The sequence below is a fragment of the Nelumbo lutea genome, chromosome 8, assembly GCF_056320005.1.
Source record: "Nelumbo lutea isolate HS-2025 chromosome 8, American lotus-T2T, whole genome shotgun sequence".
NCBI lineage: Eukaryota > Viridiplantae > Streptophyta > Magnoliopsida > Proteales > Nelumbonaceae > Nelumbo > Nelumbo lutea.
Window position 1 is genome coordinate 16,990,807 of NC_142691.1, and position 15,307 is coordinate 17,006,113.

A 15,307-nucleotide genomic window follows, 5' to 3' on the forward strand; every position below is an offset into this window, starting at 1 on the left:
CAAACATATATATATTTATATATAATTCATATTTATTAATTTATAATATATATAAAATTCATAAATATATATATATATATATATAAAATATATAGAATATATGTTACCGGTCGGTTCGGTTAATTGCCGGTTTTCTGTATTGGGTAACCAAAAGCGAATCGATACATTCAGTTTTTTGGAAACATCGAACCAAAACCAAATTGACCGATTCAATTAACTGATTTTTCAGTTTGGTTTCAGTCAGTTCGGTTTTTCATTTTTTTTTCACCCTTAACCCCATTAGTTTTAAAAACACCTTGATAATTTGTGGCCCCATCCTGTAGAGTGTCCGAATCGACTTTGGATCTCCTGGTCACAAGATTCTGCCCACGCCTACCCATAATACACTACCCCCGTGAATTGAGAACATCTCCCACTACATAATACTATGCAGAGGGTGAGATGTTCTACATGTATGACTGAGATAAACGTGGGCAGAATTCTCGTGGGCAGGTGATCTAGACTCGACCAGATCTAGTAGGCACAATAAAGTAAGTACGTTAAATGAGAAATTGAAAAATATTTTGACAACTGTCAAAAGTGGATATTAATCTTTTTCATGGTTAGGTTGGGGATATTTTAAGGGACAGGAGTAAAAAAAAAAAAATTAAAAAAAAACTGAATGTTGGTGTTCCTGAACTGCATTAACTTTTTGTTTTTTAGCATTTTTCATTAAAATTAAAAAAAAAAAGAATAAGAATAATTAACAGGATTAATATTGGTTAATATTTTTTTTGGTAAATTAGTTAATAAATTAAACGACTAATATGGGGTATAGAATTAATATGCATACGACCCTATTAAAAGGAGGCTACCGCCAATCAGTGAGAATATCTGGATTCCCGATTTCCGATTCCCATTTAAACAAAGTATTTAAAGAAAAAAAAAAAAGCCGATAATATACCTTCAATATCAAAGGAACCCGAGAAATTGTTTGAACCAAGAGACTGTCTTGAGGGATGTGAGAGCACCCAAAGACGGTAGCATGCTGTTATTGAAATTATTATTAGTCAAGTCCAGGAACTCAAGTTTTTCCAGTCTAGCCAACTGTTCAAAGCCAGCAGCAATAGTAAACGCTATACCTTTAAAACTTATAACTCTATTTATATGCATTAAACTACTGAAATTTTGGATATTCACCTAAACTTGGCTTTTCGGAACCCATTCGACCGACACAAACAAGAATTAGAGGTTCCTTTCTTACAGTCCTTTGTCGTTGTTAACATTTCCAAGAAGAATGAAAACAAGATTATGGCAGAAATAAAAGCATGTTTGAGTTGTAAAAGGGCCTTCCTTTCTTTGTCAAGGCACCCAAACAACCCTTGAAACTGAAGCGCTAGTATTATAAGAAGAAACATCGTCCATGGAAAGCACTTATTATTGAAACATCTCGCCATCTCCGTCGTCACCTGATGGGTTTCTTCTTCTTGGGTCGCCTCCTCGCCCTAATTAATTCTATCTTTGAGCCACAGAACCTGCAATTAATGACGAAGAAGAAAGGCTTTTGAGTTTGGTATTAAGAGAAGAGTCACATCACTTGACATTTTATACTAGCATTGAACCTTGTGGAATTCCCTCCTCCCTTAATTCTTGACTGAAATAGTAGTAATGACACAGGAATTCCCACCACAGTCCACACCACAACAATCATTAATATAATGAAATCGTGATTCACGGTTTTAGGTCCAAAACCATGTTGTCATATAAAAAACAAGAATGAAATAAAAGAACTAAAAGCAAAAGTACCCACTTAATTTGTTGTGGCATAAAAATGTGAGCTCATTCCACAAAGGACCTGGTTGTGATGAAAAAAACTTGCTCCTTAATTCAATAATATATTTTTTACTCCAACTCATTAGAAAATGCCACAACAATACACAGTAGAATGAAAAGCATGATTCACGATCTACATGAGAGCAACGTGAAAACCATGGATATGACACTCCCCACAACGCCCTGTATTTCAAACATCTCCTGAACTAATGATATCATTATACACGGCGGAGATGTGATCTTGGCAGTTGGATCGGAGCCCCACATGGATGTGGGCAAATTAGTAATTGCCTTCTGGTTTATTTTGAGTAAAAACAAAAGCATGGCCATATACATGCCCCCATCCAGAATCTCTCTCAGTTAACCCCTAATATCCCTTTGAGACTCCCCTCCTATAAATTTCTTCTTTTTCTTTTCTTGTTTAGGCAAATAAACTATATTATAGTTTTACAAAATTCACAAAATCCTGGACATGAGATATTATATTATCCCCCTGCGGATAATCTTGAAAGTAGTAATAGTCCTGAGCCTCCTGGCCTAGCGATTTGGCCACCAAGTTAAGTGAATGTGAACGTCAGATTGGTTAAATCAGTGTCCCCTGAGGCCACCAAACATTTATGCATGGGCAATCAATACAGACAAAGGTTCACACCAGTTCCATACCTCCCTCCCAGGCTCCTCCCAAGACCTCCAATCAATGATTCACCAATATTTGGATCATAAAGTAATCTTACTTATATGCCAAAATGTTGAATCCAGATATATTGACTTTTTGTGTATGTTAAAAGTTAAAACTACTTGTGAGTAGCAATTCTACTGGTTCTGACTTGATGAGAGCATATATAAATCCTGCAATACAAGAACACTATATGGAGTTTGGTAGGACGTCATAAAAAATCTACCATCTCCGGCACCCAGATGAAACAACGTTGTTTTCCCACTGCTTTTCCCAAGGAAATAGACTCCAATTCGTAGATTTTGATAAACCCCTCGCTGTTTTTGTCCACGCCATGAACATGAATGCTATGAATTCCAAACACATCTCAGTTATAATTTCTTGACGACCCAAGTGAACCATCCACTGAGAAGTTAGAAGACATGAATGTTGATTAATGAAGATTCACCCCAAATTTTGATGACCATCATCCACTGCTCAAGCCATGGAGCACAACTTGTCTGCAAAACATAATTAGATTATGAGGTTCAACATTTTGATGTTTCCACCTGTAACTGTGTATTCGACAAGCAGTCACGTAAGAGAAAGAGTGTACTTTCAAACAGAAAAGTACACAACCAGAGATGATTAAACCAACCTTGTCCATAGCCACTGCAGCAAAGACGAGTATCATCAATGTAAGTTGCTTCCAGGCCCATCATCCATGATCCAACGGATATATCATCATGAGCATATGTCTTTAATGATACGCTGCATATAGGAAATATGGGAAATGAATGTAAGCAAACATAGATTATAGTCATACAAGAATATTAAAGTTTATTATACACTTCCACTGCTGTCCCAAAGATGGAGAAATAACACAAATTCATGCTTCATCGGTTTAGTGACCTTAGTAAGTCCACTCTTTGCACCCATGATCATAAGGCTTGTAAAGAACCCTAAGCACTTACCTGTTTATGTTAATATATTGAGCCAAGTTCTTAGATAGTATAAGTAGAGAACCACATGCATGTCTGAAATACCTGAAAGTAACAAAAATATAAGTGAAATGAGGAATGCATTCAACAATACAAGAGAAAGAAATTTGAGAAGAAGACAGACTAGCACAACATGTTCACAAGAGACAAAATGAAAAAAAAAAAAAAAAAAGGTTATAGAGATCAATGAAAACAAACTTTGATGCACAGGAGAGGTTAATATTAAAAATGGGATTGGTTAATAGTAAACAAGGTTTTAAAAGATGAGATTATAGATCAAAAGGAAAGGGGATACACCAATTATTTGTCCTACGATAAAAGACAATTAAAATTATTTGTGTCTATGCACTTCAAGTAGAAATGGATGAAAATACTAAAAGAGATGAGAATTTTTTTATGGGCTAGTTCCAGAAATTCCTGTTTGGGGAACAATAATTGTTAAACAATATTTAAATTGTCATGTACGAAAAGAAAGTACTGGGTAAATGTTCAGAGTTTACTTTGTAACAACTATGATAGATTTGTAATTGACACCTCAGATACTTATTCATTTTCTTTTTCTTTTTCTTTATGGACAGTAGGGTTCTGATGACTGAAATTCATGTTGTCAGTTATCAAAATAATAAGGCAAGGGATGCAGTTTTGTCTTCCACATTAGCATTTCATTAAGGAGTTATAATAAATAATAAGATTAAGGAGAGATGGAGGGATTTTTCTTATTAGTAAATGAAAAAACTTGTGGGGAGTTCAAATATAAATATTGAGGATCTTAAGAGATTTAAAGAGAGTAGAGAACATAGATATATTCATAGAATGAGCGCTTCAAAAGTTACAGAAGCTTCAAGTTTAGCCCCAGTTAGTAACAAGATGAAGAAAAGATGATTGAGATGGTTCATTGATGCTCATAGGCAACCAATGACTGCACAAGTAAGGAGTCATTCAGTGCAAGTAGAAGGTTTTTGAAAGAGCACAATGACATGAAAAGAGTGTTGTAGCCAACCCCACATAGTTAGAATTAAGGTTGAGTTAAGTGTTAAGAAACAATAAAAAAGAACATAAAATCATTTTTCACCTTCATATTAGCAAATCCAAAACCAACAAAGAAAAATACAATGAAATGCATCTTTCCCTAGGACAGAGTTCATAATCTTTTAAAATCACATTACTGTGAAGGTTATATTTATAACAAAACTAAAGTTTTAATATCAAATTGGTGGATATATTAAGGAGGGGAGGTGTACAAGCTTAAATCTTCAATAGCCTAGAATTTAGAGAAGATTCTCCATTACAACTTAGTAATAGAATAATATGAATGTCACTTTGTCATCCCAATAGCCAGATTTGTTTCATTTCCTACCATCTGGTAGTCTTTCATTCAGGCCTTTTTTCTTTTCTTTTCTTTTCTTTTCTTGGTGGGGGTGGGGGCACCAACAAGTGAGTTTGTCAATATACCAACAGGGTGGGTGAAGAATAAAGCAAATTAGTTGCTCGGAAGCTAGACCATGTTATCCAGTATTTTATAAAGCATATCTTCATGGTAGATTTAGCATCAACAGGACTTCACTAGCCATCAAAAGACTGCTCATATTCCAAATGATTTATAAGACAATCAAGGACACCAAATTACTTTCAGAGTAACATAGAAATTGATTCTCAACATTGATGTGGACTTTACTGCTCCCAACTCTCTTCTCCTTCATATCAGTCCAGGTGATGCTTATGCATATTTACAGTAACAGATTTTTCTATTTCTGAGCAGTGTTTTTTGGCTTTTACCCAAAACATGTTTCTAATGTTGGACAAATTTTCCTGTTATGAATAAATGCTATCATTATGCAAATTTTATGGGCAATACTTCTTAGATATCAGAGAACTATAAAAGAATTAAAAGAAATCATGCACTGCACTAATAGAGCATAGAACAAATCCACAGCTTATAAGAAAAATATAAATATAGGCAATAATCCCTCATTTGTAGTCCTCATCCATGAGTCAGATACTTACTTCTTCTGATCTCCAAATTTCCACCATTCTGGTTCAAACCATGGCCTTCCCCTAAAATCAAATAAAAATAAAAACTAAAAGGGTTAACCTTTAGGAACACTTCACTTGAAGTAAAAGAGAATTTCAAAGTAACTGATATGATGTTGAATGATAGGGGATGAAAAAGATGGATAGGTCCACAGAGGTAGAGGATGTAGCATTTTTTTGGCAGAAAAGGTTATGCAATTTTATCCCATTGTGATATTGTTGCTTCTAGAAACAGATTGAAAGAAAATCCACAACCACTCCACAAAGACATCAAAGTAGAGATACCATGTAGTGTTTTTCTAATCCCTTATTTATTTATTGAGTGGGAGGGCAGCTTGGGATGAGAAGAACTTCATTTCACTGAACTCAATTCAGTCAACTCAGAATTGACTTTGTAGATGTCAGATCCTGGGACTGTGGTTTAAATCAGTGAGATCACCTTAGTTATTTCTTTCTTGTTTTCTCTTAATTAAGTGTTATCCCCTTGGTAGCCACTAAAGCACTTAGAAAGTGATAGTATTGGCCCCTAACATGCACCCAAGGAATAAAAGGGATAAAAATATGTGGTTAGCCTGCAAAAAGAGATGTTTTCACGGTAAGATACAACAAAATTTTCCCCACTAGGCTACACAAGTTGTAACATTATACCAGTCAGCACTTTATACCATCATATGCCATTGTTATATAAATGTTAATTCTGAGGTTCTTCTCAATAAAACTATGACTTACAAAGCATGTTCAGCTTTCAAAGTTCTACAGGATAAGAAAAAAAACTTTCTCCAATTCTGCAGTTTCACTCCAAAGTAACAACCACAACCTCATCTATCTATGGATAAGGACAAAGAATGCAATGAGCATTAATGCAAAAGTGCTAACTTTTTCTAACATGTGAAGAGTGTAAAACCACATAATGTGCAAACTTGTCTCTCTGTTGTCATTTTTTTCATAATTAACTGATGAATTTCATTAAAACCACATAATGTGCACACCTGTCTATGTTATAAAAAATACTCCTTTTATATTGAATTTTCAGAAGCAATCCTACTAACCCATCATAAAACATAACAAGTGTGGAGCTAAAGGTTATCAAACTCAGTAAGAACATAAAAAATGCACTACAAACAACATAAAGAATCTTAACATATATGCTCCCAAAAACTCACAAATAGTTTTCAGCTTTCAGCTTTTCTTTTTTCTGAGGAGATAGTTTTCAGCAGCGTTTTGGAAAAAAAAATGTTAAGGGTGAAAGAGAGGGGGAGGGGGAAGAAATTACTCATCACTTATAACATCCCCTGACTTCATGCACCCAATATAAGCACTGTCCTGACCGCGGCGAGTTTCAAGCATTTCAATCAACCCCTCTGATAAAAAAGAACAGTGTAAATAGCATATCAAGAAGATCAAACAATAAACAGATAATATGCATATATAATTCTTTGTATTTTACAAATCCTTCAAACAGACACAAGGTAGAACACTAACCAAGGTCAATGTTGAAGTTGTCATCGACTTTAACATAGAACTCTGCATCCCAATTTTCAACTGCTGCACTGAAGAAGAACTTTGCTTTCTTTGGCAACTCTTCTTGAGCCTCCTCATGACCATCCTAATAATCATAGTAGTGTATCAAATTTCCTACTTGATTACCCAGAACTAGAAAAAAGAAACTGTTCCACTTCATTTAGTGAAATATAGTTCATGAAACATAATTTCATGAGGTAGTAAAACATACCATTTTACACATTTTAAAAGTGTTAATTCTATAAAGTACAACATGTATCCATGCAGTATCCGGCATCGTATCATACAAGTATCATATCTTACACCAGTATGCTAGGCATGAACAGATTTTAGGATCTCATAGCATAAAAGTATCAAAAGTTCAACTTTGGCGCCAATAAAGGTTCCAATAACAGAATTCATGGACTGATATCCTATAAATAGTTCAAAATCACATGAAAAACTGAAAGAATAAATTAAGTCAAGACTTCAAACATCATTTACATTACAGTATTTCCCTTTTTATGTATTACATGTTACACATTATAGGGTATTTAAGGGGTGGGAGTGGGGACAGAGAAGGGTGCACTTGAGGTCCTCTGACCATACCACAGAGAGCCTGCAGTTAAGCGGGTTTGATCCCGCCAAGTAACCATCTTAACTACTCGGTCATTGGCATTTACAACATTTCCTTTCATCCTAAAAAAATATCTTCTTGAAGGCAATAAAAATTATAAAATCATCTGTTTTGTGTAAGGATTAAGAGTTTAAGACCTTACATGGACTTGTTTGAGCTTGCCTCGAGGGGATTGGTACAAAGGTGGCTCGTAGAATCAGGAATGCAAGATGTTTTACATCACATTACCTATTTGAAGATACAATTGAGGAAAAAAGGAGATCGTCGGCTTTACACGCTTGAAAATGTTTTATATGTTTGATTTTTTTTTTAATTTTCATTTAAATATGCTTTACATGTTATATTGCTCACTGTTGTGCAAATGTCAAAAGCACAAGGCGCAGGGGTCAATTTGCACCTAAGGTGCAAGGCGAGGCGCACGCCTTTTCGAAGCAAGGAACAAAAATTAAAAAAAAAATGCAAAAAAATAAAAATATTAAACATAATATTAATAAAATATAAACTTTAAATTTTAAAATAAATGTTTTAAAAAACCTATTATCTAAAATTAAAATACATAAACATAACATGTAAAGAATATTCAAATGTGAATTTAAAAATAAAACCAAACATATAAAACATTTTCAAGCATGTAAAACCCACAATCTCTTTTTCCCTCAATTGCATTACTTAAAGTAGCTAATGTGATGTAAAACATATTACATTCCTAATTCTACAAACCGCCTTTGTGCCACACCCCTCGAGGAAAGTCCAAACAAGTCAATGTTAGGCGCAGAATTTTAAAAAGGCGCACGCCTGGGCTGAGGCGCATCAGGCGCACCAAGCATGTGCGCCTTTTGAAAGGGCTGTGCCTAAGACCTGGGTGAGGCGCCTACCTTAAAATGCGCCTAGGCACGCCTGAGGCATGCCTTTTAAATCACTGCCCTCTACCCCAACAAAGCCTTCTGATTCTCTTCAGTCTTGACAGCATTATCCATGAATGCTGTTTTATTGCATAAACATTGTGCATATTTATAACTCCATTTTTTTAAAACCAACCTGGACCAGATGGTCGAACTGAATTATCCATTGATTAGAGAGGATTCTTGCTCTAAATGTCTGTATATGTTTGTAACAGGTAAGTTCCAAAATTTTGTGTGCAAGCAGGTCACTAATTCCATGGAATTGGTTTTTGATTGTCTAATACATGGCAGCATAGGAGTAGCAGTATAGCTACTTATGTGAATGCTCTTGTGGAGATGCAGTGTGATTCGATTAGCTAATCCTAAAGAAGGATTTTGATATAGCTTTAAAATAGTGTTATACTTGTCAGAAAGCCAAGAAAGGAATCAAATAAAGGGCTCTATTCCAACTCTCTGTCTTAACCTTATTCCCTATCAGGTACCTGTTTTCAGGTAAAAGCCTATCCAGTACCAAAGGTACTCATAGTTCAGCTAATGTTGTATAACAAGGATATGTATTTGGGTTTTGAACACCAATAACATAACTGAAGAAGTGACTTTAGAAAACCAAAAAATAGACACATCTGTACAGTTGATTTTGTATATTATGAAACACATCCGAAATTTTGGTTTGTTTACAAGTATTCAAAATTTAATTAATAAGTAGGTTTATGTAGAACAAGATTATGTCAATGAAATTTTTCATAAAATGGAAAATGTAATTGCTGAAAATGAAATTTATAACATAAGGTTTCATGTACTTGATCATTATTATTACCAATAAAAGGAAAACAAGAATGTTAAGATGAGTCCACAGCAAAAAAACACTTCCACATCTGACAAGGCTAAATTTCAGAAAATAGACAGGCTTATTGCATAGGGAAAATATTGCTGACCACGTAAAGAAATGGTTGGAAAATGGGGCATTGTTTTCTGACATTCTTTGGGGAACCTAAAGAGCTTGTGGACTCAGCAAAAAAAAAATTTGATTCAGAAAGTGGCATCACTACACAGGAATTCTTTTGATAATCACTATACAGGAATTTCTATTCTTAACTAAGAGCTTGTGGACTCCGCAAAAATTTGGTTCAGAAAGTGGCATCACTATACAGGAATTCTTTTGATAACCACTATACGGGAATTCTTTTGATAATCACTATACAGGAATTTCTATTCTTGACTTCTAGATCTCTCTGTGTCTTAATCCAACAAGTCATCATTACTTATTTATGTTAAAGGAAAAATCAGCAATTTCAAAGGTTTTTTACTCTTTTAAAAGTACATAAACAAAATAGCCATTATTGTAAAGCATGGCAGTCACATGAGATTTCATGTAACCATTATGCTGACTCCAACAAGGTGAGGAACCAAAACTACCTTTTGGTTGGATGCATGAGGCAAGGGGTTCCACTAGTTGGAGACGTAAGGCTAATTCAAAACGTAAGATGCATAAGCCTCCCAAACACAATGAAGCTTAAGCTTCCTTAAGAGGAGGGGGATGAGGAGGAAGAAGAGGAAGGAGGATCTCGTCTTTCACTTTCTTTTTTAATAAAGATATTTTATATTAAGAAGAATGAAGATGCATAGCACTAGCTGAAAAAGGGGGGTCTTGTTGAAGCGGAGGCAAGCGAGAGAATCGAGTGACTTTCCCTTTCCCTTTCCTTCTTTTCCCTTCCCTTTTCTTTTCTTCCTTTTCTCTTTCTTTCTTTCTTTTTCTTTCCCTCCCGTTTCTCTTCCTTTCCTTTCTTTTCTTTCTCCTTTCTTTTTTTTTCTTTTTTTTTTCTGTATTTTCTGCATGAGGTGTGTGTGAGGCACATGAGGCATACGCATCTAGCATGCCTCGTACAAAAGGCATATGAGGCGTAAACCTCAGGGGTATCAACAGCTCTGGCATACGCCTCAGGGCATTTTGGGGGCGCCTTGCCTAGAGGCACGCCTCCAAAAGTATGCCTCCCCCGCCTTTTAAAACACTGAATTTGAATTTTACTGCTTGAAGGTTTCACTGAAAATCCTTAAAGAACACTACTAGTTAGATAAAGAAAAAGAGAATGGTTGACTTTGAAATTTCTCATATCATTAGTGAATCAAGGACCTAGTCCTCTTATAAAACATCTCATTAAGCTAGATGCCTGTGGAGGCCAATGATTTTGTAGACCACTTTACCAAGTCCAAGGCTATAAGTCTTTTCATTAGTCATATGATCCAGACATAGAATTGTTATCTTTTTCGGAAATTCCTATTTATCCCTTCTATGCTGTATATCCCTACATATATTGAACATTACTTTTAACAAATACTTCTCTAGCAATGCTGAAGGGAAGGTTTAAAAGATAACACAGTAACTCCCATGTATCATTCTAATTTTCGCAAAACCCTCTGACCTCCTGAATACTTTTCTAGCAACCCCAGACCAAACCCCAATTTAACCTTCTTCCAGTTGTACTCCTTTTCACCCTAATTATAGAAGTACTATCTACTTCTCTCAATAACTTCTTATGAATTTGTCCACTCATTATGTGTATTACACTATTCCTTATCAGTTTGTTTTTGGAAGCTTGCAATTACTTCAGTACGGAGCTTAATTATATTGACCAAATATGTAGCCAAGTTTCAACTTTCAAGCTAACACAATTTCTCTTCTTCATTGTGACTCATGTACATGAACATTCAGCGATAGGGATAAACAATGTATTTTCTCCTTAATAGATGACATAGATCCACAGGCACAAGGAATTAAAATACATCAGTTGCAACTGAGGTTCTACATATACTACTAATAGCAAGTGGGACCAAAAGTCACAGGTAGGAATTTAAAGACAAATTGTAAATCAAAAGGATACCATTTTTTTAATAGATATTAAAAGAAAGATACCTAACCAAAATCCATTCAGGAAAGTCATCTTTAATTTCCATAAGAATTGCAGACAACAGTCAAATAAAAAGATCAACAAACAAGTAAAGAAAAAGGCATAAGTATCATAGTATGATAATAAAATGACTCAACATCCAATAAAGTTGCCAAAGTTACAAGATCTGAACAGTTAAATAGCACCAAAATTGATATTCAACAACTTACGAGGATCAAGAAATCCCTCATCTGCCGATTTTCCTCATCAATACTACGATCCAAGCTATCACCTCGATTAGCACTGGCAACATCCAATATCCAAGCAAATATGCAGGATAATCAATAGGAAAAAGCAGCAATGTATAAACTGGAACCATAAAACATGAAGAGGATTGTGTAAAATAGTAAAAAAAAACAGTTTTTAAGTGTTGGAGAAAACCTCCGACCAATTACGAATCGTATCACCACCCCTCTGCCCTCAAGTTTTTTCAAGGCGTCACCTGCAACAAGTCTCCATCAAATCAAATTCCAAAATACGACTAATAGAAGAATGTTTGTTTAAAATCCTAAGTCAATTTGAAATAAAAAATCAAAGTTGGAACTCAAAATACAATGATAAGATTACTAGAAAGTTGAAGTTAGGACCGTATCCAGTCTACCCCTCCCAAGACTCCAGATAGCTGGGACCAACATTGGTTTATGGCCTTATAATAAGTAAAATAACAGCAAAAACAATTCTTTTCTAACTGATATATTAAGGTAAAGCTTCTATTGTTGAAATATCGGCAAGGCTAATGGAAGTATAAGGCGATGCTACGAGAGACGAGACGAGACGAAATAATATTCAAAAATTTGATTTCTATGGCAGAAATTTTGCAAATTGTATTTCAGAAAGGAGAAAGGAGATTAAAGAAAGAAAATATTAACAATCCCAACTGACCTCTCGGCATCCAAGAGCTTCTGAATATGTTCCGCGTCAAGCGACTACCGAATCCAGTATATACCCCAATAACGGCAAGAAGCTTTTGCCCAGAACCAGACCCACTTTGCTGCAACTGATTCCTTAAGTACCCTTGACTCTTCGCCATCGTCAAGTCCATCTCAGCCTCCACGGTCCTCCTTGCCAAATCTCTGAAAATAAATCAAACAAAATCATAAAGCAAGTATTCAATACGAAACTATACAAAGAAAAATATCATTCAAACATGTGTGATTTGACCAAAAAAAAAAAATTGAAAACAAAAAAGCTACTCACTTGCATCCTAGGATCATTAGCTTATCCTCAACTGTGAGGACTTTGGGTGTCTACAACAAAAATTAAATAAATAAGAACATAAAGAAAGGTTTTTGATATCACGAAGAAGAGAAACCACTAAATCGAATTTTGAAAAAGAGAAAACAAAACCGGGACCAACACGAACCTGGGCAGACTTCTTCTGAAGAAAGTTGGCCAGTAAGGTTCTGTTTTCTGCATCTTGCCACAACCTAAATCGTTCATAGATTTACGAGAATCCATCCAATTAGGTTGCAAGTAACAATAAACAGAAGAAGAAGAAGAAGAAGAAGAAGAATTTAACGAACGAAGACAAGACAAGCTGACCGGCCAGCAATGTAGAGCCAAGCGATGGAAGACAACAAGACCATAACGAGTGAACTTTTGCTCGTCTGCAACGATTTCGACTTCCATTTCTTTTCGTGCTTCATCGTAGTCGCTAAGCTCTCTCGGAAGGGGGGGCTGTTATCCATTAACAGATTTCTCCAGAGGAAAAACGAAATCTATCGATTGATCTGTGAAGAAATCAAAATTTTGGTTCTAAGATTTAGAAATTGAATTAATCAGGGAAAATAAACGAGGAGAGAAAGCCCCGGCAACTCGTCTCTGAGCGCGGTGGTTACTTCTGGGCCGGTCAGACAGACATCCGCAGATCGAAACGGCAGAATAAAGTTCTGTGTAAATTGCAAATAGGTACCCTTTAATTTGGGGTAGTCTCACTTTAAGCCTCAACTTTCAAATCAAATGTGCCACTTTAATACCTCAATTTTCATAAACATGCATTTAAGTTAAATTCTGTTCAACTAACTTTACGGTGAAGCATAAAATTACGAAAATGCCCATTTTCTGATTTTCTTTTCTATTATTCATCTTTTTTCCACCTTATCTAGACTCTTTTTTTTACTATTCACCAGAATATTGGTATTTTTATAATTTTACCCCTCATGATAATGTTTGTTAGTTAAATTGAACTTAAATGTATGGTTTTAGAAGCTTAGACTGTGTTTGGATACAATGCAAATAAATTTGCAAAGGCGGAACAAAGTAAAATCTAAAGCAAAAATTAAACAAGAATTTGTATTTTTTATATTTTCACTTTCATGCATTTGTACTAAGTGCAAATAAATTTGCACTGCAACCAAATACAGCCTTAGATACCAAAGTAGTGAGATACCCCAAAGACTACGCCCATACACAATTATGGAAATAATATATAATAAATATATTTTATATAATACTTTTTATTTTTATATATAATAATAACTAATTATTATAATTTTTAATTTTTAAACATCAAATAAAAAATATTTTTATATATAATTTCTTTTATTTTTATAAAACATTTTTTTCAAGTCAAACTTAAGGCGAGACGAATTCGAGCTTACGAGCTTTTGACTCAAGCTAAGTTTGAACTCAAGGTTTTAGCTCCAACCGAGCTCAAGCTACATACTGCCTTGGTGAGCCAAGTTCAATTAACTAGCTATTCAGCTCGGCTCTTCTCGAATCCACCCTTAAGAGGAAATATGTAGATCTTAGACTTATGTCAACAAACAAGTATCCTCTTCTACTTTTAGACTTGGTGCAGTTTTTCTGTTATGGTGAATAAACTACTTGAATCCTAAATTGACAAGAGGCACATTTTCTAAACAACACTGTCTTCCATTGGGGATGGATGGGTTGCAGCAAATAGAAACCCAACTCCCCCACATCCAACTAAACCTGAAACATTAGTTTACAACAGATAATGATGACCCAGTAGCCAAGATGGGCACATATTCACATGGCACCCCTCCATTTAGGTGGTGTAGGATCAAACCTCAGGCTATTCATGACTTTATGGTATGGTCACTGGGCCTCATGTGCACCAAAAATAATGTACAAACTAACACGAACAGCCTCCAAAATTTGGAAATGCAAATCGTTAAAAATTAGGCCATTTATGTTATGTTTGGTTTGATAGAAAATAGGGTTTGGATATAAGTTGCTACCAATCAGGTGATATTTATCAAAATTTAAGGAGTGATTTGAAATTTTTTTTTTTTGAGGGGCCCCTTTACGATGTCTTTCCAGCATGGATTTTTCCTAGAAAATAAGAGAGTAGCAGAAAGTTGGGGAAAATTCTTAACAAACTTTGTAATTAAATTTAACTTTCCCTAATTTATTTGTTTTCTTAGCGTTTGTTTGGCATCGTTGCCATTGCTCCAAAAAATGACACCACATCAATGCTATATCAGAAAAAACGGTGTTTCAGGAAATGGGAGTTTGTTTGGAACCATTTTTCATAAAAAACGGTACTCCAAGCTATGCCTTAAAAATTGGGAAGGCATGGTTTGGAGCAATGCTGAATTTGACATTTCCTTGAGCTACAACTGGTTACTGCCAACAGGGATGTGAGGTGGCAGTGATGTGGTATTGGATAATGGATACCAGTGCTGAAAACATTTCTTAGAGCATTGGTACCAAACAGAAAAAGTTGTTGTTGTTTAGGAAACATCCTATCTAGCACCATGGATTCTAAACAAAAAAAAGACACCATTTTCTCAGAAAATAGTGCTTCCAACCCACACATCAGCAGCACCGTTTTCTGAGAAAAAATGTGTTGTATCTAC

At 35.1% G+C, this 15,307-nt stretch overlaps 1 protein-coding gene across 1 annotated transcript; it reads right to left on the bottom strand.

Moving 5' to 3' along the window:
- Window positions 1-2,523: 2,523 nt before the first annotated feature.
- On the bottom strand, window positions 2,524-13,449 carry LOC148843039 (hydroxyproline O-galactosyltransferase HPGT3-like). The gene is made up of 12 exons (XM_088957209.1): window positions 13,026-13,449; window positions 12,847-12,910; window positions 12,681-12,730; window positions 12,366-12,556; window positions 11,865-11,925; window positions 11,654-11,726; window positions 6,982-7,105; window positions 6,773-6,860; window positions 5,473-5,523; window positions 3,442-3,513; window positions 3,126-3,238; window positions 2,524-2,988 (listed from the first exon to the last, which is right to left on the bottom strand). Exons 1-12 carry the CDS (start codon window positions 13,169-13,171, stop codon window positions 2,966-2,968), a joined length of 1,056 nt encoding a protein of 351 aa, XP_088813335.1. The 5' UTR covers window positions 13,172-13,449; the 3' UTR covers window positions 2,524-2,965.
- Window positions 13,450-15,307: the final 1,858 nt, after the last annotated feature.

Excerpts from the sequence above, each read along its gene's own strand:
- LOC148843039 (XM_088957209.1), bottom strand. The coding sequence starts at position 13,171 with ATGGATAACAGCCCCCCCTTCCGAGAGAGCTTAGCGACTACGATGAAG. Across the intron at positions 12,557-12,680 it reads CTAATGATCCTAGGATGCAA|AGATTTGGCAAGGAGGACCG; the intron begins GTGAGTAGCTTT and ends ATTTATTTTCAG. Across the intron at positions 7,106-11,653 it reads TGAGGGATTTCTTGATCCTC|GATGGTCATGAGGAGGCTCA; the intron begins GTAAGTTGTTGA and ends TATGATTATTAG.